The sequence below is a fragment of the Oratosquilla oratoria genome, chromosome 9, assembly GCF_046742065.1.
Source record: "Oratosquilla oratoria isolate Oo_2021 chromosome 9, ASM4674206v1, whole genome shotgun sequence".
NCBI lineage: Eukaryota > Metazoa > Arthropoda > Malacostraca > Stomatopoda > Squillidae > Oratosquilla > Oratosquilla oratoria.
The window spans coordinates 25,406,017-25,430,573 of record NC_134785.1 but is presented as its reverse complement, the minus strand read 5'-3'; the positions used below and the strand labels follow the sequence as shown (position 1 = coordinate 25,430,573).

The following is a 24,557-nucleotide window of genomic DNA, read 5'->3' as shown; positions in this document are numbered from 1 at the left end:
ATTGTTGTTTACTAATGACATTACACTTTTGGCTGGGTCACAGGAAGGTCTGAGGCAGTTAGTGAGAGAGTTTGGCATGGTATGTAAAATGACTCACAAGAGGAAATTGAAAGTAAATGTAGGTTACTTTGCCTTACTTTGTGAAGATTTCAGTGAACATACCTCAGTTACAGGAATGAGGTTTACAAGAGGTGTGGGTGGCCACATGTTGGAGGTAAGTCTTAGAGGAGAGAGTCCCACTGTTCATTTCCTACCCAAGCATTAAGGTCTCCCAATACTGCTACATTGACATTTCTCCCTAATCCCTCTATGCACTCATTGAAATCTATCCACCAAGTTTCCCTGTCCTCTGCACTCTGCATAATGGAGGGGCAGTCACAGTATACTAAAGTATCATCATTTCTCTATGAATAGATATTTCCTCTACCACAGACAAAATGATGTGTGGCTCTGGTCTGTAGGGGTGCCCCATATAGACCCTAAAGTATTAACTGTATGCTACTTAGCAGCTTTTAACCCCACAATAACATGCAGCCAATAACCCAAATGGGGATGCATTATAATATTTGCATAATATAATATAAAATTACAGCTGTATTATTCAATCTCTTTCACTCTGAATATTAATAACCACAGAAAATATGATCAAGCCAGTTCACAGACTATGGGGGTCACTCAGCTACAATTACAAAATACAGTAAATATAATCAAGACACTGATGTAGGCATCTTCATATACACACTCGCATTTCATGACATCTACGTAGGCATCATTGTATGGAAGGGGTTACAAGGATGAACAATGACACAGGATTGGAAAAGGGCTAATTTGGTACCAATTAAATTTGGTGTTAAGGTGGAACCGCTAAACTATAAGTTGGTGTCATTAACCAGTGAAATAATGATATGTGAAAGGATTATCAAAGATTGGTGGCTCAAATATTTTGGAGAGATGAACATTCTGATAATCTGTCTTTAGATCTGGAAGGTCATATGTGTCAAACCTTTTCAACTTTTGCTTGAGAGTGATTGATGTGCTGCAAGTGAGGGAGGGTTATGTGAACTGTAACTTGATCCACAGAAGGCTTTTGATAAAGTATCTCACATTTGTTTTATGCAGACTGGAGTATATTGGAAGATTAAGAGGCAAACTATTTCAATGGCTGAGAGATTTTTTTTTAAGGGAAGGTACATGAGGACAGTAGTAAAGGATAAGATGTCAGGATGGGGAATATTGACCATCAGTTCTACAATGTTTGATGCTAGCACCTATAATATTTATCTAAGTTAATGAAATGATGGATAATACAAGAAGCAACACCTAAAACATCACTGACCCAAAACCAAATCCTGGGTGGCAAAACACCAATGCCTATATCATCTCTCCACAACTTCGTACAGAAAATAGGACTATTAACCAAACTATAAATATCCTTGACTAACTAATCCAACTTATGAAATATAAGATAATACAAGTCAGTGGTGTGAAATTGTCCATAAGAATGGATGTGCAGATAAATTACAGTTTATAACAACAACAACTGCAAGAAATGCTGGACAACAGACTGACTGACCCTTTCCACCTAACTTACTAGTGATATAAATAGTTCCACATTAATATAGAACAGTTAGTAGTCCAACACTTCTTCCCAAAAAGAACTATGGGAGGATCTAAGGGCTATCACAAGGTACTGTGGGGATTCAGATTTACAGTCAGCACAACTGAGAATACAACACTTTTATCATAACACACAAAAACCTCAATTCTAATTACCATTGGTTCCTTCTCTGACATGGTCTTGAAAAAGGAGTCATGATTTTCTGAGATGTGGATATCAAGTAGGTGGTGGGAAGGCAAAACCTGTCCACAAGAATTGCATGTATGGGCATGGCATGTTTTGGTGTGTTTGGCATGCTCAGCCATAGAGGTAAACACCTGGGTACAGCCAAAGACTCTGCAGGCGATCTGAGTCTTTCTGAAAATAAAAAATGCATTATTCTAGTATCTTTCTGTGACAGAGAAGTGATTTCACCACCAATGACATCTTGCAAGATGTCTGTCTGAGAATCATCTCCCAATTGCCCATCATAAAAACTCATCAATACCTTCACCAACAAGTGTTGCTCCTTTACTTATACTACAATTAGGTAAATACCTTCTTCTGGAGGTGTATCCCTATGGGATTGACACTTAGTTTCCAAATTGGGGTTTCTGTTAAAAATTTCAAATGTATTTTCTCCACCTTTTCAAGTAAGGAGAGTTGAGAACTGGTGACTGCTCCTCTTCTACTACTATAAACCAGTGATATAGAAACTATCCCATACTAACACAACACAAGACAACAGTCTAATGTTTCCCTCCAGAGAGATCTATGGGAGGGCTTTGAGGATCACTGTGGGGCTGTGGTATATGTATGTATGTATAAAGACTACTATCCCTCTCACCAAGTTAAAGTACACACATACACTCACCAAAAGTACACCACTATTTATCCAATACTCAAACAACTAAAATGACCAAATAACAGTACAGCATTAAAAATTATATCAAATACCAGAACAATTAATGATTTTTAACCTTCAATGTGCTGGAACCCAATTTCCAAGATTTTGAAATATCTGGACAATATCTTCATTATCTCTAAGACAAGGAATGACATGGTCAGTCAGAGGAACCTCGTATACTGTTTCCTCACCTATTACTTTACCATTTATGCAAGGTCTTACACTAAAGGAAGGTTTTTGAGAATAGTGAAGATAACAATTAAACCTCTTATCATGAGTCAAATTCTCGTACAATACATCACACTACTCATGTTCTAAAATATAAAGTCACATCTGTATTATTCATTCTCTTTTACTCTGAGTAATTCTAAACACAGAATCCAGAGGTACCTCAAGTACAACTACAAAATAAATACAATGAAGATACTGACACCGGCATCCTTACATACTCACTCAAGCCTCATGATGCCTATGTAGGCATCATTTTATCAAAGAGGTTAATAAAGGATTAGTTTTATCTTGAAGACTTTGTTCTGAGGACAGCAGCTTATCAAGAGATCCAATTGGAATGAATCCATTTGCCAATTCTAATACCTTTCCAGCACTGCAATGCACCAGTTCCAACACAGAAAAAAATATCAGTCAAATCATACCCAACAATACCTGCAACATGAATGTGGTCATGCAGTTTAGGGAAGGAAGGACTGAGTGGCAATTTGTCTTTCAAGATCTGAACAGTCTGTTTCAGTTTGTCCACATAAACAGAGAATTTCAATTTGTCAAAAGTGAAGAAGGTGACCTTTTGGACTAAATCATTAAGAAAAATCAACTGACAATCAAAACGGGAACCGTTAATAGTTTTAAAGTCTTCTATACAGCTCAAGGTGATCTGATAAGAATGAGGGTGTTTACTCAAATGAGCAGTAAAATCAATTAAAAAGGGAGCCTGCAAAGATCCCTCTGGAGTTCTGACTAACAAATCTATAACAGGGTTGATGGATTTAGGACAGATCAAGGAGGACCCTCTACAGCTTAGTTATCTGGGTGAATCTCCTTGTTCTGCTGAACCAAGTGACAGAGTATTATCTAATTTGGTCCTATTCTACAGAGGAGGTCCAGGTGTCTTTTGTCATCACAAAATTTACAAGGTCTGAAGTTATTAAAGCTGTAATGAGAAGCAGTATCACCCTTTTGGGTACACTTGGTACAGAGTGCCTTTTAGTTTGGCCAACTTGGCTTCCAATGTGGGGTAATTTCTGCAGTAAGTTCAAGTGGACTTTCACAGAATTTACATTTATGGGGACCAGAGTTAGAAGGCTTGAAAGTTTTGTTGGATTTGAAGGAGTCAGGAGCATTGGTATCTGATTTGTTAGCTGAGGATTTGTCACACCTTTCATCAGAAGAGATTTTAGAAGGATTGTTGATGTTTAGGAGAGTGGAAATCTTGGTACTATTTTCAAGGAAATCTGAATAACAGGGATAAGAATTGTTGACCTTTCTACATAATTCTCTGAGGAAGAATGCAAGAAATTTGGATTGGATCAGTTTGCTATGAAAGAGTCCTACACTTGAATTTTCATGGAATTCTAGACCACCTTTTCTAACTCTAACAGCTTAAATTGCAGGTCAATAGAATAGCTTTTAACTTGAGTTAAATCTCTGAGAGGAGGAGGAGTTGATCAACTGACCAAGAGTCAGGTCAATCAATTGGTCTTGACAATAAAACTCAGTTTTCAAAAGAGCCATAGCCTGATAACTCTCCTCATCCATCTGAAATTGTTTAATGAGACCAAGAACACAATCCCTTAAGTGGGTCCATAAAAGTAAGAACTTTCTAGCTTTACTAAGATAAGGGAATGGATCTATGGCCTTTGTAAAGATGATATGGTTTAACGTCACACACTCCCCCCTTATTGGGAGGCTAGGACGGTGCCCCTCACAGAGGGCTTTGTAGCGTGGAATTTAATGAACCATGCCCTTGGTTCAACTTTGCTGGTGGAAGGATTCGAACCACCCTCACCTCGACCTTCACCGTAAGTAACGATGCCCTAACCCGCTCAGCCAGCTCAGGGAAGCTCGCTGGCCTTTGTAAAGGAACTTTGAAAAAGGGAGAAGGTGAAAGGGTCCCTTTCATTGTCAGAGAATGAATCAATCTTGATATGAGGCAATTTGAAACTTAGACTATCAGTATTGTGTGAGGAGGAAAGAGCACCAAGCACTTGAGTCAGTGAAGGTTGATGCAGACCTGCCTCTAGCTTAGCAAACTGCAGATGGATACCAATCAAGTGGTTCTCAAACTCTTCTATTTTTTTCATTACACTTCTCCCGGGACAGTGCCTGCACAATGTCATCTTCCACAACTTTAAACTTCATCTATGCACTCTCACTTCTTGCAGAATTTCACAGACCACAGACTGCTCTTCTGCATCCTTGACCACCTTTAGAGTTTTGGTGATTATTCTTTTGAGCACAATACAGCTCGTCTTTAGATCTTTCTTAGTAGCTTGCCAGTTTTTAGTAGTCATCATGAATTTTTGAAGGATTACCTCTTATGAGAGAAAAAAAAAAAAGTGCAATGATGGACACAACAGTGCTAGTTTGAGGAGCCAAATAGGTAATAAACCTAGGGAAAATATTAAAATAAGTAAATCTAGGAATGGAATTAACAGAAGAATATCAATTACCATTTTTTTAGGACAACAGATTTAATTCTACTGAAGAACAACTTCAAGCTGGCATCATTCAGGTGAATACCATCATCCTGTTTGTATACTTTCACCGAGTTAAAGCATTGGAGCCCCAAGAAAAATTTCTGTTAATTATATTACACCTATTTCGATACAAATTTGGAGCAATGTGTTTGTTGGGGGGGGGGGGATAAAAGCGAGGTTCAATTTGTGTGACAATTTAGAGGAGGGATACAATTCCCTTATCAAATAAAAAATCTCAGAGGAATTCTTCTTAATCTGGTCAAGAGCAAATGAAGCAAAATCATTACCTCCAAGAATAGAAATAACATAAATAGGAATGACTAATTTCTCATCTTGTTTCCAGAGAAGGTAGTCTGTATCAAGGTACATATACATACATATACCAAGGCTTTTTCCCCCTTACAAGGGAGGTAGCCAAAAAGAAACAGGCATAAAATCATTCCCACCCATTCTATCCCTAAATACACTCCACTCCCCTCCACCCTCCCACCCATCTTAGCATCCAGGATGATGGGTCATCCCTGCACCTTGTCCACTGCCCTGGGTCAGAGGCAGTGTCGCAAGGCACAGCACATCCACAGCAAGGCCGCTTCATTAAATCGGCGACCCCCCCTCTCCATCCCCCCATGCATAAAAGGAGAAGAAGGGGAGAAATCCCTTCGGGCTGCGCCAAATTTTGCTCACACATACTACCTCACCCCCCATCCCCCCACCCATTCCACCTTGTGCATCACAACATCATCCATATACAACCATTCTCCATTCACCCCTGTCTTCTGTCCTCTCCTGTCCTTCCTCAACAGACATTCCCCTCTTCCCCAAAGCCCCCTTCACCCCATCAATCTCATCCTAGGACGTCCCCTCATGTTCACTCCCTCCACATCTGCCTTCCATACCTCTTTTACTAGTCTTTCTTCACTCATTCTTTCCATGTGTCCAAACCATCCTAATACTCTTTCATCAACCCTATCTCCCAACTCCCTTTCCACCCCTGTTCTCCTCCTCACCTCCTCATTTCTCACTCTATCTAGCCTAGTAACCTCCATCATACTTCTCAGACACCTCATCTCAAACACATTCAAATTCCTTCTCTCTTCCTCTCTTATGTTCCATGTTTCTGCCTCATACAGTGCTGTTGGCACAATCACTCCTTCATACAGTCTCCTCTTAGCATCCATTCCCAAATGTCTATTCCTCATTACACTTTTTAATCCACCAAGGCATTTACTCGCTTCTCTCAATCTATATTCTACCTCCACCTCCACTCTACCTTTTCCTGCCACATTTGCACCCAAGTATCTAAAACTATCCACTTCCTCCAGTCGCTCTCCCTTAATGCTCACTTCCAGTCTGCTGCCACTTTCACCCCTTGTACATCTTATCACCTTACTTTTACCCACATTTATCTTCAGTTTTCTTCTTTCACACACTCTCCCAAACTGTCACCAACTTTTTCAATCCTCACCTCCCACTTTTCTCCATTTTCTTTAACCATCTCCAATCCCTAACCCACCACCCTTGGATCAAGGTATTTAAGAAAATATTTGATGGTGCCACTGACTCTGGTTACATATTTTACATTCAATTCTTGATCTAACAGACCACACCTAGCTATATCCTATATGTATCTAAGGACCAAAACTGTTTTATTGATAGGCTTTGCATTTGCATAACTGGTATATTTAGATTAAAGTAATTTAAATGGGAAAAGTCCTGACAGATGAGTTTGGAAGAAAAAAGAAAAAAGAAAAGAAAAAAAAATCAGAAAATTGTTGTGTAGTGTCAAGATTTTTAACTAAAACTCTATTTATGTAATTATAAGTAGAATTTGATCATTCTGATTGATGAAGATTGACAAAATATCAAGTGAGTAGAAAGTTGTGGTAATTAAAATTGAAACCTTAGAAAAAAAATTAACAATTCAACACGTTACTTACCACTTCCATTAGAAATGAATCACTTAATATGCAGATCAAAGACCTTAATATACAGATCAAATACCTTAATATACAGATCAAAGGAGAACAAGAGCAAATAGTACCGAGAGATAAGAGAGAATGAGTGTTTTGGTAAAGGTGTGAATATGTTTAGGAACTAAGAGAATAGGTTAGTTTCTACTTAAAAAATACTCAATTTAGAGAAATGGAAGGGGAGAACCATTAAGAACAAGGTCTGTGGAGCTTTTCTTGTTCTTATAAGTGCTTACAATGAACTGCCCTTATGTGAGTTTAGAATGAACTGGCTCTCTACTGACCAGTTGGAGCTTGTATTGCAACATGTGGTTCGAACAAGTCTCCAAAGATTAACAAAACAATCTCTTATTATCAAAGGCAAATTTGCCAACATTTGAGAAATAAATTTATAAAATTGCCTTGCAAATAACTTATGCAAGGTTCGCTTTAAGCATTACTGAATTAACATTTCAATAGAAACTGGATCCAGTTAAACAAATCCTCAGTAGAGGAAAGATAACTAGCTTGTAGTTTGGAATAAACTATTATCAATATAATACTTAGAAAATTATCACAGGTTCATGTGTGCAGCATATAAGGACATCAGTAGTGCAAAAGCATCTTATTATTCTTTTATGAGTAGAGATTTTTCTCTAAGATAGATGAATGATGTGTGGCTCTGGTCTATAGACATCTGAAAACAGTCTTGAGAGTACTGAGTACAAGTCATCATGCATTCAATACTCCAGTAAGTTATATGTCTAAGTTAAAATGAAATTAAAAAACAATACTTAATTCTAAGTATATATACACTCAGCCATCCATTTAATGAACCCCATTCAATGGATTTTGGAGGCAATGGACAAAATCCAGTAACTCGATCATGGCATATCAAGAACCTATCTCAATTCTGGTTAAGTTGATATTTAATTACAGTAAATATGTTGAATTTATTACATTCATCAAAATGATGTCCCCCCCCCGCTTTGTCTCTTACCAAACAGAGGCTAAGATGTAATACAAAACAGAACACATACTTGTCTCCAAAAAAACCTTCTTCATCAATATCTGTATATGGGTATTTCATCAGCTGTATACACACTCCATCCCCAGCAGCAAAAAGGGGGTCATCCTTATGAAAATGCCTCAGACCCAAGGACAAAACATAGCTCCAGGGACTACCAACAGTCTCATCCCTCATCTCAAGTGTCATGCCTTACAACTGAAAAAAAAACTGAGAATGAATTATCAATAAAATGGACTATATATTACAAAATCATGGACAAATTGGTGGTATTCTTACAAAGATATCATATGTTTTCATTCTTGACAAAGTACCACATAAGAAGTTGCTTAAGAAATTAGAAACTGAAGGAGGAATACAGGGCAAACTGCTAAATTGGATGGAAGACTTTTTGCAAGAAAGAAAAATGAGAGTAGTGATAAGAGACCAACACTCAAAATGGGATGAAGTAATAAGCGGTGTTCCACAAGGAACAGTTCTGGCCCCAATAATGTTTGCTATATATATTAATGATATGGATGAAGGAATTGAAAGCTATATGAGCTTCTTTGCAGATGATGCAAAACTATTGAAAAAAGTGAACACAGAAGAAGATTGTGAATCACTACAGAGAGATCTAAATAAAGTACAGGAATGGAGTAGGAAGTGGGAGATGGAGTTCAATACAAAGAAGTGTAGTATAATGGAATTTGGAAAAAGTAAAAACAGAATAACAGGATCATATAAATTAGGAGAAGAAGGAATAAAAAAAGTAGAAAATGAAAAAGACCTGGGAGTCATTGTTATGAATAATATGTCACCTGAGAAACATATAAATAAGATTTTTGGAGAAACCTATAATTTAATAAGAACAATCAAAGTTGCATTTACATACCTGGATGAAGAAATGGTGAAGAAAATTCTAATCACCCTGATAAGACCCAGATTGGAATATGCAGCAACGATATGGTCACCAAGTACAAAAAAATGTATAAAAAAATCTTGAAAGAATACAAAGAGCAATTACAAAATTGGCACCTACGCTCTCAAAACTATCATATGAAGAGAGACTAGAAAAACTTGAACTACAGACACTAGAGCAAAGAAGAGAGAGAGGAGATTTGATAGCTATTTACAGAATCATGAAAGGCATAGAAATTACTGATAGAGAGAATCTGATAAAATGGGATGACAGAAATACAAGAGGACATGGAAAGAAAATAAAAAAAAGACAGCTATAGAAGAGATGTGAAAAAGAACAGCTTTCCTCACAGAGTAATAGACAGTTGGAACAAGTTAGATGAGAAAGTGGTGTGTGCAAAAACAATACATGAATTTAAAAATAGTTTAGATAAAACGAGATATGAAAACGGGACCCCACGAGCATAGCTCCCCTTCCCGTAAAATACAACTAGGTAAATACAGTAATAACTGCACTGGGATATGGAATTTTTCATTACACTTATGAATCAATTGTTATAAAGAAAAAAGTTAAGTTCCAAAATGCAAAAAAATTCATAAAAATGTACTTGCTTAATTGAGGCACATGCTGTAGTAAGGTCTTTAAGTGCCCTGTTTAAAAATCCTAGAAAAACACAAAGTTTGCAAATACCAAGATCTCCAAGACCAACCATACAAATTGCATCTAGTTTATACAATTTCCAAGGGAATTTATCTCTAATACTTATCTCAAAATTATTGTCATTTTACTTTATGCTTAATTGCTGCAGTACTTCCTTTCATGGTGCATAATGTTGAAAACTCACTTGTGTTTTCAGAGCTCACTAGACTATTAAGAAAATATTCAGATGGGTGTATATGACCTAATTATTGGATAGAGGAAAATGTGAGGAAATATACCTGAATGATAACTTGAATCTCAGTGCAGTGGTGCTTAGACCTACTATGGCATGTGCCTCAATTGTTTTTAATCTAACTGTAATATATAGGATAAAAGCTCTGCATTTGGGTTCCATCTTTGCGTCTCCTATTATCAAACTTTGCTTTAAATCCATTTATGTCTGCCTAAACTATTTCTTCTATTCCATTCCACATTCCGATAGGAAAGAGTGACCATGTACTAATAGAATTTGAGTTGAAAGAGCAAATGGATCAAAGCAGAAATGATAAACATAGAATAGGAAGACTAATGTACAACAAAACAAATTTTGAGAAACTCAAAAAATTCTTTCACAATGCAAACTGGGAAAAATTCCTAAATGAAGAAACAGGGATTGAAGAGAAATGGAATATACTAAAAGAAATTTATAATGAGGGAGTGAATAAATACATACCACAACAAAAAATGGAAAGAACATACATAAAGAGCTGGTACAACAAAAGGTGTAGTGAGGCTAAGGATAAAGGAGACAAAGCTTGGAAGAAATATAAAAGAGACAAGAAAACAAGCAAATGGCTAATGTACATCAAACTAAGAAATGATTATGTAAAAATATGCAGAGATTAAAAGAGAAACTATGGGAAAAAAAAAAATAATAATAAAAAAGCAAGGAAGAACCCAAACTATTTCACAGGTACGTAAATGGCAAACTGAAGAACAAACAAGAAATAGAAAAGCTGCGCCAAGGTAAACATAAATATACAGAAGAACTGGAAATGGCTGAAATTATGAACAACTGCTTCAAATCAGTATTCACAATAGAAAACTCACCTAACTGTGAGGAAATTGAGAGAGATATATCCCCCTCAATGAAAGAAATAATTGTAATACAGAAGGAAATCAGCGACCAAATCAAAACCCTTGACGTCAGAAAATCACATGGTCCAGATGAAATTGCAAATTGGATACTGAAAGAATGCATGGAGGAATTAACAGATAAAATATACAATATAATTAAATTCTCACTTAAAGAAGGAAAGTGCCACAGGACTGGAAGAATGCATAAGGGAGGAAACAAGGAAGACCCATCAAATTACAGACCAGTCTCCCTGACAAGCACAGTAGCAAGAATTTGCGAAAAGGTTGTCAAAAATAGATGGGTTAAAACATTTGGAAGAAAAAACTATACTGAATCCAAATCAATTTGGATTCAGACTAGGGAGATCATGTACAACAAACTTGATCTGCTTCTACTCAAGATTAATTGACATAATACAAGAGAGATGGTTGGGCAGACTGTGCCTTTCTGGACCTACAAAAGGCATTTGATAAGACACAATAAACTAATAAGGAAGATAGAATCAATAGGTGGCATCGGAGAAAAATTATTGGATGAAAGACTTCCTGACTGGGAGGAAAATGAGAGTAGTAATTAGAGATAAATTCTCAAATTGGAAAGAAATGAAAAGTGGTGTCCCGCAGGGATCAGTACTGGCCTCAATCATGTTTGCCATATACATAAATGACATGGATGAAGGAGTAGAGTGTTATATGAATTTCTTTGCAGATGACACAAAAATACTAAAGAAAGTAAAAACTAAGGAGGATTGCAACTTATTACAACAAGAATTGGACAAGATCTGGAAATGGACTCAAAAGTGGGAAGTGAAATTCAATATCAAGAAATGTAGTATAATGGAATTTGGAAAAAGTAAAAACAGAATATCGAAATATTATAAAATTGGTGAAGAAGAGGTAAAAATAGTAAACTTGGAAAAAGACCTTGGAGTGATGATTAGCAGACTTGACACCAGATAAGCATATTAATAAAATAGTTGGAGAAACCTATAATTTATTGAGGTCAATAAAAGTGGCATTTCCCTATTTGGACGAAGAAATCATAATTTTTTTTAACTACACTAATAAGACCAAAACTCGAGTACGCAGCAACAGTATGGACACCCAGCACCAAAAGGAATATAAAAAAATTAGAAAGAATACAAAGAGCAACAACAAAAACTGCCACCAACTCTTTCCAAAATGACATATAAACAAAGACTGTCCAAATTAGAATTACCAACTCTGGAACAAAGAAGGGGAAGAGGAGACCTACTAACTATTTATAGAATTATGAAGGGAATGGAAATCTTAGATAAGAATGATTTATTGAAATGGGACAATGGAAAAACAAGAGGACTCGAAAAGAAACTAAAAAAAAGATAATTACAGAAGAGATCTGAAAAAAAAAGCTTCCCACACAGTGATAGATACTTGGAACAAATTAGACAAAGAAACAGTGGGGGTCAAACACTATTCAAGATTTTAAGAAAAAAACGATGCTGAGAGATACAAAGATGGGTCACCACAAGCATTGCTCCCTTCCCGTATAATACAACAAATACATACACATATGTACATATTACAACATTTACCAAAAGACCTTTTCCTCCTTATAAAGGGGGGTGGCCTAGCCAAGGCATACACCCACCTTTCACCCATCCCACACCCATTTGTTTTCCCTTCTATCTTAGCTCCTTGTAGACGAAGGGTCATCCCTATCCCATGTCTAATGCTCAGGTCAGAAGCAATACAAGAAGACATTTCATCTCCATAGCAAGGTTGACAGCTGAAAGAAACTCATTTACCACTACCACTTTAGAAAACCATTTCTTAATACACACATATACCAAAGGATTTTTTTTTCCCTTACAAGGGAGGCAGCCACATTCAAAAGGCATAAATCCACTCCCACCCATTTCATTTCTACATATTCCACTCCCATTCATCACCCCTCCCTCCCTCTTTTCTTGGCTCCTACTGGTTGATGGGCCATCCCTGCATCTCGCAAACTGCTCTGGGTCAGAAGCAATGCAGCAAAACACAGCACATCCATACCAAGGCTGCTTTACTTAATTGGTGACCCCCTCTCTGTCCTCTCATACAGAAAATGAGAAGATCAGGAGGAATCCCTTCAGGCTCCATCAAAATATCATTCACACATACTCCTTAACCCCCCATCACCCACCCACTCCCTTCCATGCATCACATCATCCATACACCACCATTCTCCACTCACTCCTATCTTCTGTCTTCTCCCTTCCTCCATAGACATCCCCCTCTTTCCCAATGCCCCTTTTACCCTATCCATCTCATCTTTGGTTGTCCCCTCATGTTCACTCCATCTATTTCTGCCTTCCACAGTTCTTTTACTAATATTTCTTCACTCATTCTTTCCATGTGTTCAAACCATCCCAGTACTCTTTCATCAACCCTATCTCCCAACTCCATTTCCACCCCACTCTCATCCTTGTTTCTCACTCTATCCAGCCTAATAACCCCTATCATACTTCTCAGGCATTTCATCTCAAACACATTTAAACTCTTTCTCTCTTCCTCTCTTATGTTCCATGTTTCTGCCCCATACAGGGGTGTCAGCACAATCACACCTTCATATAATCTCCTCTTAGCATTCACTCCCAAATGTCTACTTCTCATTACACTTTTTAATCCACCAAGGCATTTACTTGCTTCTCTCAATCTACATTCTACCTCCAACTCCCCTCCTCCCTTTCCCAACACATTCGCACCCAAGTATCTAAAACTATCCACTTCCTCCAGTCTCTCTCCCTTAATACTCACTTCCAATTTGCTGCCGTCCTCTCCCTTTGTACATCTCATCACCTTGCTTCAACTCATATTTATCTTTAACTTCCTTCTTTCGCACACCTTCCCAAACTCCATCACTAACTTCCTTAATCCCTCCTCTGATCCTGCTACAAACACAGTTATATCAGCAAACAACAACTGGTTTATCTCCCATTTTTCTCCCTTTTCTTTAACCATCTCCAATCCCCAGCCCATTACCCTTGCATTTACCTCTTGCACCACCCCATCCATGTATAAATTGAACAGCCATGGCAAAGTCCCACCTTCACCTCCAACCACTCACTCTCTCTGATTGTAATTCTAACACAGGATCTACTATTGTAAAAACTCCTGACTACTCTTAACAGCTTCCCTTCTATCTCATATATCTGCAATATCTCCCACAGTGCCTTCCTGACTACCTTGTCATAAACCTTTTCCAAATCCATAAAACCTCAAAAGACATCCTTACCTTTCATACAGCTTTCTCACATATCTTTACCACAAAAATCTGATCCACACAACCCCTGCCTGTCCTAAACCCACACTGTTCCTCACCAATTACTCCCTCTATTCTTCCCCTAATCCTCTCAATTTCTTTCTAATCCTATTTTTTAATACCCTACAAATATTCCATTTTCATAGTTTCTTGCTGATTACTAGATAGTTTTTTGTCCATTATTAATAGATATTCTTTGTAAATCTTATCTACACTTTCCATATTTTTTAAGACAGCAAATATGTCACCTCTTTCTTCTTCCAGTATTGACAATCTAAACTTGTTTAGTCTTTCTTCATATGATCTATTGCCTCTTCTATGAATAATTTCGGTTACCACCCTTTGCATTCATATTATTTTTTCTTTGGGGGGACCACATCAATCAATCAATCAACCTGTTGGCCCTGATCTCCCTTGCAGAGGATCCACGGCCTCTATGTAGGACCATAAGTCAACTTCAGAAGAGATATTGTGTTGCTGGGGATTGTCAGTGTGGGACATTGTATTGGTCCTACTGTGTCCAGCCTGCAAGATAATGCACCACTAAAATCCTTGGGCTGTGAGAAACTCAATATGAAAAAATTGAAGCTCTACCAGACACCTCAATTGGAACAACAGCACATAAATCATAATATGGGTGGTCTATATTTCACCCCTATAATACAACACCAGTATGGTGTCCACATTGCATCACTGTGATACCTCACAGAAAAAAATAATGAGGACAGTTATTTGATCAAAAGTCTATCTATATACTATCTATATACCAATAAGTTTCTTCCTTTTTATAATGTAGGCAGCCAGTTATGGCAGGCACCTACCCAACTCCCATCCATCATCTATTTCCTTTTTATTTTAGCTCCTTGTGGACAAAGGGTCATCTCTGTTCCCTGCCCAGGTCAGAAGCAATGGAGCATGACACAGCACATCCACAGCAGGGCCTGCCACTTCATTTATATAGTGACAGTCCTTTCTTGTTCCCTCTGGCAAAAAATGGAGAAAACAAAGAGAAATCCCTTCAGGCTACATCAATTTATGTTTCATTCACAACCATTCTCCACTCATACCTATCTCTTCCCCGTTCAACAGACATTCCCCTTTTACTCAAAGCTCACTTCACACCATTCATCCATTTCATTCTTGGTCTACCCCTTAGGGTCACTCCATCGACCTCTGCCTTCCACACTCGTTTTGTTTGTCTTTCCTCATTTATTCTTTACATGTGCCCAAACCATCCCAGTATTTTTCATCTATCATATCTGTCAGCTCCCCTTCCAACTCTACCTCTTCTCTTCACCTTATTTCTCATTCTATCAATCATTATTAGAAAGAATCCAAAGAGCAGTGACAAAAATGGCACCTACACTGTCAAATCTGACAAAGATTGGAGAAATTACATTTGTCAACAATAGAACAGAGAAGGGAAAGAGGCAATTTGTTGACCATTTTCAGAATTATGAAAGGGATGGAAATTCTTGATAGAGACGACTTATTAAAGTGGGACAGAAGAGAAACAAGAGGACACAAAAAGAAACTAAAGAAAGACAGTTACAGAAGAGACCTGAAAAAAAAAAAAAAAATCCCAGTGATCGATGTCTGGAACAAACTGAACAGAGAAACAGTGAATGCCAGAACTATACACAATTTTAAGAATAAACTGGATGTGGAGATACAAAAACGGGTCACTATGAGCATAGCTCTCATCCCATGAAATACAACTAGGTAAATACAACAACTAGGTAAAATACATCATACTTATCAGACATATATAAATTTCTCCTTTCAGCCTCCCTTAAATTCCAAGTCTCTGCCCCATACAGTGTTGTAGGCAGAATCACTCCTTCATACAATCTTCTCTCTGCATTTATCTCCAAATACTTACGGTATATCTCATGACTTATTCCAAGACATTTACTTGCTTCACTTACTTAACACTTTACCTCAACTCCCACTCCTCCATTCCCTACTACATGCAACCCTAAATATTAACTATCAACTTTCTCTAACCTCTCTCCTTCAAGACTTATCTCCAGTTTACTGCCGTCCTCACCTCTTGTACATCTCATCACCATGCTTTTACCCACATTTACTCTCAACTTCCTCCTATTGCATACCTTCCCAAACTAAGCTACTTGCTGCCTCAGAACTTCCTTGACCCAGTCATGTGCAGTGTCATTTGCAAATGACAACTGGCTTACCTCTCACTTCCTTCCACTATCTCTCACCATTTTCAATCCCATACTCTTGTATTTACCGTCAGTACCACTCCATCGGTGTACAAACTGAACAGCCATGGTGACCTAGCCAGCACAATAGTGAAACTATATGAAAGATAGATGGACCAAATATCTTGAAAAGATGATCATTCTGACAGAAAGTCAGTTTGGCTTCAGATCTGGAAGATCACGTGTATCAAACCTTTTAAGGTTTTACTTGAGAGTGATTGATGTGTTGCAAGAAAGTGGGGGGTGGGTGGATTGCCTGTAGCTGGACCTAGAGAAGGTATAGTATTACCTCTCATTAATGGGCTCAAAGGGGGGTAATGGTGTCCATTGATGTGAATAATCCATTGATTTGGAGTGGTTTTTGGGTGGCATAGTGATTGCACAGCACTAAACAACAGCACCAAAAACACAGCAAAAACACCGCAAACACAGCTAATTAACGTCCATTAATAAGAGGTTGTACTGTATTTGATAAAGAACCTCACAGTTTATTTAAGTGGAAATTGGAGCACATTGGAGGACTGATAATGCCCGATCTCAAACAATACGAGTTCAAATCTTAATATGATAACTGGAAATCAAAGATATAGATTAAGTTGGAACTTTACTTGAATTTGAATCTAGGTATGTTAGAAAATTACAGAAATGGAGACTGGACCCAATGAGCATTGCTTCTTTACTGTATAAATACAATTAGGTAAATACATCCCTGATGCAGCCCCACCTTTACCTTAATCAACTCTAACCATTCCCAATCCTGAAACATGCTCCACTGCTCTCACTAAAAATGTTTGACTGCTCTTAACAGCTTTCCCCCTACATATATTTCCAATACCTCCCACAATGCCTTCCTGTCTACCTTGTCATAAGCCTTCTCTAAATCCATAAACACCCAAAACACATCCTTACCTTTAGCCAAAAACTTCTCGCAAATCTCCCTCACCACAAAATTTTTATTCATACACCCTCTACCTCTCCTAAACCCACAATCCTCCTCTCATTCATTATTCCCTTTGTTCCTCTCAATCAATACCCTCCCATATGACTTTCCAACTATGCTCAACAAACTGATCTCTCTAAACTTACCATATTTGTATGTCCTCTTTTCTTTTGTAAAGTGAAACTATACAAGCACTCCTCAAGCACACTCTCCTCTCTAAGACATACATTAAACAACCTTACTACCCAATCCACTATCACTCTACCTTCCTTTTTCAGATGTTCCAGCTTTCATAATTTTCAATGCTCCTTGTACCTCATTTCTTCTTGTTGTATAACCAGGAATTGAGAACATCAATTAAGGCTCTTATTGTTCTTAGAACAATATATTTGAGGTGGATGTTTGTGATCCTGTCTGGACTTTCACCTTTGGAGTATTTTAGTTTTTTATGGATCCTTCTGTCTCTTTACTGGTGAAAGAGGGAGTGCCTTCAGGTTTGATTCTTTATATTTCTTCAATGATTTTCCTGTTTTCTGATGTGGGTTTGAAAATTGTTTTGGAAAAATGCTTGCCGGTGTCACATGACTGTATTGGTGATATTTTATTCTGAGTTGCACAAACTGCTTCATGGGTGGGACAGGAATCTAAAATTGAGTTTATGGTTTTTACCATTCTCCACATTTTGTTGGTTAATTTTCCCCTGTTTTCTTTCTGTTTGTTATAAATTACATTTGTGATGTTTCTGTTTAATTGTTTTAGATGTTCTTTTTTCTTGTTCTACTTGACTGTATTTCTTTTATTAATTATTCTTTTTTTTGTTTTTTTCTTTAAGGAGGCTATCTGTGTGTGTAGTTTCGGGTTGACACTTTTCTGTAGCTTCTGAGAATATATTTTTTACAGAAAGAGCAGGAGACTTGTGAGGGATGCTAAAGAAAGTTTCAAAGTAGGTTTGAAGTTAAGAGTAAACCAAAGTAATGTTCAACTTGAGAGTCCAAAGTATAGGAACTACAATCAATGTGGAGACTTGAAGAAGTTGAAAAGTATGATTATTTATCTATGCCAAATGCTAAAAGTGACTGAAGATCATGATAATGAAATAAAAAGGTGTATCACAATTGGTTAGAAAATGTTTGGTAAATATAAAAAGATCCTGAGAAACTCTTTACTTACATGTCTGAAGTGTAAAGTTTACAATGTCAACTATAATTTATAGATATGAGACTTGGCAACTGATGAAGGCAATGGAGATAAACTAACGAGTGCACAGAGAAGAATGGAGAAATCAATGCTAGTAATAACAGGAAGTGAGGAAGAAAGTTAAGTAAGAGACCAAACTGAAGTGAAAAATGTTATGGAAACAGAAAATGAGAGGAAATTAAATTCAACAGGAAAGCTTGCACAAATGAATGATGGGTGATGGAGCACTTGTATTACTGAGTAGATACTGAAGGATAGGAGGTATGTAAGAGGAAGCCTAGATAACAGGTGAAGATGATATAGAGAAGTTTACAGGAGTTGTGTGGCAGAGGTAGGCACAGTAATGCGAGTCATAAAATTGGAATAGAAAGGTCTTTGTTCAGCAGTGGACTTAAAATGACTGATTGATTGTACTCCATATCCATTGTTATTAATTTTCCCATCCAAATTTGGATAAAGCTAAGATAAAAGGGAAACAAATGCGTCAATTAATCAATTTACTGTCCCTGATCTCTCTTGCAGAAGATCCACAGCCTCCAGAAAACTGGCAACAGCTTTCAGGAGGGACTTAGGGATGTCACTTAGGGAGGAAATACTGTGTTGTTGTTTGAGGCCTGTTAGTATGGGGCATTGTAGTATAAGGTGTTCTGGTGCAGTTTGAATCTGTAGTCAGGCCTATTCTGTGTTGGTAAGTCTTAATGATGGATGGGGGTAAGTACATGCTTTGGCTGGCTAGCTCCCATGTATATGGAAAGAAGCCCTTGGTATAAAGACAGAGGTTAAGAGATTCCCTATCTATTTTTTGTGTGCTTCTAGTATTTTTTGTTGTTTGAGATATGTTTACTTGTTGAAATAGTTCTTGTTCTGTGAGATTCAATTCGCTTTTTTTTTTAGTTTATTTCTCTTTTTATGAAGGTGGGCATCTCTAGTATATAGTTGGAGCTGCATTTTCTTCTGTATCCTCTAAGAATGTACTTCCTGCTGGCTGTCTCTACTGCTATAAAGATCTATTTTACTGCCTTGTCTATTGATGGAAATTTGGTTATACTAAAGGTATCTAGCTTCTTTTCTATTTCCTTCCTGTTATATTATCATTTTGCTTTCCAGTAATTTGTGATTTTCTTTATGTAGGCTTTACTTTTCCTTCAATTTCTATGGTGATCTTTACTGGGAATTGGCGTGAAAGAGCATGGATGATTTCCCATGTTATTTGTGGTTGGAGAGGTTAACACACTTATGTTTGGGAATGCTGCTTGTTGACTGTGTTAGGGTGGCTATCTAAAAAGATGTTTACAGGAATTTAATTTGTTTAGGTTGGGGAGATGTTCTAGTTGTTTCATCTTCAGTTTGCTATTTGTATGTAGCCATTGCAGGTTGTATTTGTTCATGTCATCTGGCAGTATGTGATTTGTCACTGCATTGGTAGGTTGGACTAAAGGTGAAAACCCTATGCTAGGAGGCATATAGCTGCAGCTGAAGCAGTCACCTTTGGCCTGTGTGCTTACTGTTAGGGCAGGTAACAGTCATTGCTGGGAGTTGGAGATTATTGCAAGATTTGAGTCCATAATAAAGTATATGTGAGATCAGCACACTTCCAATTACAATATCAGTGCACAAGATGTTGGAGTTGTGATATGTATTTCCTGGGAGTAGATGTTGAGGGTGATATGTACATGTTTGTGATGCTGTAAATAGTTTACTTTGTGGTGTATCTTTATGACTACTTAGCTTTTTTTGTTTTGTTTGAGAAAGGTATGCTGTTGTGTAATTAAATGTTTTCTGTACAAGTGTTATGTATGTTTGAAAAGGAATTGTTGCAGCTCTGCATGACTGTTTGTGATGCTGTTTATATCTATTTATAGTATGATTTATGTAGGCTTGTTATATGTGGAAGTAGTTTTGGAAGTGAGTGTTGATATATGTTGGCCGTAGGTCCAATGCTTTGTGAACTAGTTTGTGTTTCTGAGTGTGGTACAAGTTTAACATGCTGCATTCAATACATGTGTAATCTATAGGTTTTGTGCATGATGGACATGTGTAGAGACCTGCGTTGCTTCTCATGTCACCAGCAGGAAGGAGGTGTGGGAGTGAAGGTGCCAGAGAGATTGGAAGTGAGTGAAATGAGTGAGTTTCTGGGCCTGTTCCACAGATAAGATGCAAGTCCCCTTGGGCATCTAGGTGGAGAGCAAGGGAAGAATTATGATGTAACTCTTGGTTATCCTGTGGACCTATCTCCTCTTTGAAGATGATGATGCCATGAGAGGGCCTATTTCATTGATGCCTTAGCCACTGTACACAGATGTAGCTATATGTCATTACTGTGTAACCTAACCTATCCTGTCCTCTTTCAATTTCATACTCAAATTATACACACATTCGATCTTTCGGTTTCCAATTTTGTACGGTTACCTGTGAATAACCAGAAGATGTTTGTAGTATTGCCCTGCATTACCCCAAGCCCAAGGTATTCTTTAATGCATCTTACAACCTAACTAATCAATGCTCATATATAAATATGGTGCATTAAGTTGCTCGGCACATTGCGAGATTTTTAACAATTCTGAATTTTAATAATCCCGTCTATAAATACCGTGCCTATGAGGCAAAGGATATGGTGACTTTTTTTTTTTTTTTGGAGGGGGGGGGCTCTAGTATTGTTATAATGTTCTGTGCAAGGTTCAGTTTCATATTAGGAGTGATAAAGTTCGTTAGAAATTTAAGGAAGTACTGATACTGTATGTATCGCCAAATGTGTATTTGGGGGGCAGGGGGTGTATGTGTCTGTGAACAGAGGAATAGATAAAATGTTAGATTTAATTAATAGGTAACCCTAGCTGCAGTGAAGGATTCACTATAACTACATGTTGTTACAGATGTTGAATATTGTAGTATATCATTAATGGTCCTACTCTGATATAGTACTCACTCATACATGTTGATACAGATGTAGAAAAATGCAATATATTATTAATGGTACTACTCCGATATAGTACTCACTCATACTGTTTTGTTACAGTTTAACATTATTTTGTTGTTCCTTTGATTAATGCAAGGTTCCTTTTGGATGGTGCTCAAATATTCGGACTCAATGTTCCTATGTGTACAAACATTTCAGTAATATTAGCAAATCTATAACAATGTTTACGTGTCATATGTGTACTGACTGGTATTACTCATGAGTGTCTCTGGTCCCCTCAACCCCCTATGTATGTTTGTCCGTGTGACTTAATGTAGAAAAATTACCTGATGAGGACCACAATGGAAATAAGCGTTCATGCTTTTTGTGTTATCCTCGGCAATTTACATTTATCATTTCGAACTATGTGTTCTTGTCATTATTTGCACTTCATGTACATTGATTTATTGCCAAATAAAGTCTATCTATCTATCTATCTAGATGCAGAGGTAAATGGTTACAGGTCATTTCGCTACATGGCCAGTTCGCACAATTACAGTATCAATTAAGTCTTTGTTTCTTCATATTTCCTTATGTAGCAGCATTTATCCTGTAGGAAGTCATGAAATTTTTGATGAATTACATTTATTGATACTTTAGGGGTTTAGGAAAGTGTGTACAGTATCATAAACATAATATGATAATATAATTATAATAATTACCTTCAAACATGGATCTAATCTTAAATGTATGATACACACTCGCACGGCAAAATTCGAACACTGTATTGAGGCGTAAATAAATCGCATTGTTTCATTAAATCCAAGTCATGTCCAAATAATCTACATCATGTATGTACTTCCCTACAATTGTAATTACACTTTGACTTAGTAATTTTGAAATATGTGAAGACAAAGGAGGTAAATGTTCAGTTGTGTGCATGGACGCGATATAGCGTTAGATAATTAATTATTAATTTCTAAATTATAATGTATCAACGTAATATGCAATTTTCTTGGCGGAAATGAAAAACAAAAAAGTTGCTAAAACAGATTTCGTGAGTAAAGAAGTCGTGCTGGACGAATGGTACGCCATGTTTATTATGATAGATGCCGACGTCCAAAAAATGAAAGAAAGATAAATTCGTCAAAACTAACCTAACCTAACGTGTATTTAGTAAACCGGTACCTTATTCAAGGTCATCCGGATCCTCCTCCTCGTCATCGTCACGGATGTTGGCGGCCTGTTCAATCACTCTTTCTGATTGCGGAGTGTGTGTATATATATATATATATATATATATATATTATATATATATATATATATATATATATATATATATATATATATATATATATATATATATATATTTGTACAACACTGAATGGGTCCCAGTGATTAGAGATACATTTTAACAACAGCAGTGCACTTTAATTCTAAGCTATCACAGGCCAGCATGCTGAAATTGAAATATGGTACTGCCCAGGACTCGAACCCGGCATCCTTATGACAAGTGCGACAGTGACTTTCCAACTAGGCCATCAAGAGAGGTATAAAGTGAGCGCATTATTTCTTATATATTTGTATGCTCGAGTTACATACACATATATGAAATTTTGCGTTCAACCCATCTCCACTATGATAGTACAATTGGAAGTATACGAACGCGGGAAAGTATTTCTACAACAATGAATGGGTCCCAGTGATTAGAGATACATTTTAACAACCGCAATGCACTTTAATTCTAAGCCATCACAGGCCAGCATGCTGAAATTGAAATATGGTACTGCCCAGGACTCGAACCCGGCATCCTTATGACAAGTGCGACAGTGAATTTCCAACTAGTCCATCAAGAGAGATATAAGCCGAGCGCATTATTTCTTATATATTTGTATGCTCGAGTTACATACACATACGTATATGAAATTTTGCGCTCAACCCATCTCCACTATGATAGTACAATGGGACCTTTCGCAGTCAGCCCCCCCCCCCTTGTATCCGCGCCTGATACCTCGCGAGGTACTGGCGGAAGTACCGAGGGCGTACACCAGGCCTCAACTGGACCTGGCAGACAACACTTGACAAACGACAAGATGGCTAAAAACACATTAAGTTTGTGACGCATGATCGTCCTTGTCTAAATCCAAATTGCCTTGGATTTAGTACTTTTTTTCCAAATGACTTACCCATCTACTTTTTATAATTCTTTCACAAATTTTAGCTATCGTACTTGTATGAGAGACCGGTCTATAGTTAGTAGGATATTCCTTGTTTCTCCCTTTATATATTGGTACTATATTTGCTCTTTTTCAATCTCCTGGAACTTTTCCTTCTTTCAGTGAACTGCTTATTAGACTATGTATTTTGTCTGTTAGTTCATTCCTGCATTCTCTCAAAATCCAGTTTGCCATTTCATCTGGTCCATGCGATTTTCTGACATCGAGATTACTCAAGTGATTCATTATTTCATTCTTTGTTACTTCTATCTCTTTCATAGAGGAGACTTTCTCCTCCCACTCGATATCTCTAGGTTGTATGTTCTCCCTTGTAAACACCGATTTAAAATGCTTGTTCATAATTTCTGCCATTTCTATTTCCTCTGTGTATTCGACCCCTCCTTGTCGTAGTTTCTCTAATTCTTGTTTGTTTTTCAGTTTGTTGTTTACAAATCTGTAAAATAGTTATGGTTGATCTTCACATTTTTCTATGACATCTTTTTCATATTTTCTCTTTTCTGCTCTGCACACTTGTACATATTAATTTCTATAACTAATATGTATTTACAATTTTTCAGATATTTTGTCTTTTTTCCATTTTATCCAACCTTTATCCCTTTTGTCTTTTAACTCCCTATATCTTTTGTTGTGCCAACACTTTAATATTCTTTTTCTTGGTTTTGTTTTGGAGCATACTTATCCATTCCTTCTTTATAAATTTTTGTCAAAATACTCCATTTATCTTCCATTGTTGTTTCCTCCTTGTTTATCCTTTCCCAGACTGCTTTTTGAAAGAATTCTCTTATTTTATAAAAATTTGTTTTTCCATACATCAATCTTCCCTTTCTATATTGTTCGTTTTTTCATGTATTTTTCCTCATTTAGTTCCAGTTCAACCAATATGTGGTCACTTTCACTTATTGGTGTCT

At 37.1% G+C, this 24,557-nt stretch overlaps 1 protein-coding gene across 6 annotated transcripts in view; it reads right to left on the bottom strand.

Moving 5' to 3' along the window:
- The window catches only part of l(2)k10201 (zinc finger protein 511 lethal (2) k10201), a 32,379-nt gene extending 9,706 nt beyond the window's left edge, over nt 1-22,673 (bottom strand). For 2 of the 6 annotated variants that reach the window (XM_076190127.1, XM_076190126.1), the window contains exons 1-3: nt 22,135-22,290; nt 8,205-8,389; nt 1,774-1,975 (exon numbers count right to left, since the gene is read on the bottom strand). In XM_076190127.1, the coding sequence (XP_076046242.1) occupies nt 1,774-1,975; nt 8,205-8,380 (378 nt within the window). In that variant the 5' untranslated portion in view covers nt 8,381-8,389; nt 22,135-22,290. The other 4 variants (XM_076190129.1, XM_076190131.1, XM_076190130.1 and 1 more) reach the window with 4 other exon arrangements.
- Between the last annotated feature and the right edge of the window lie 1,884 nt (nt 22,674-24,557).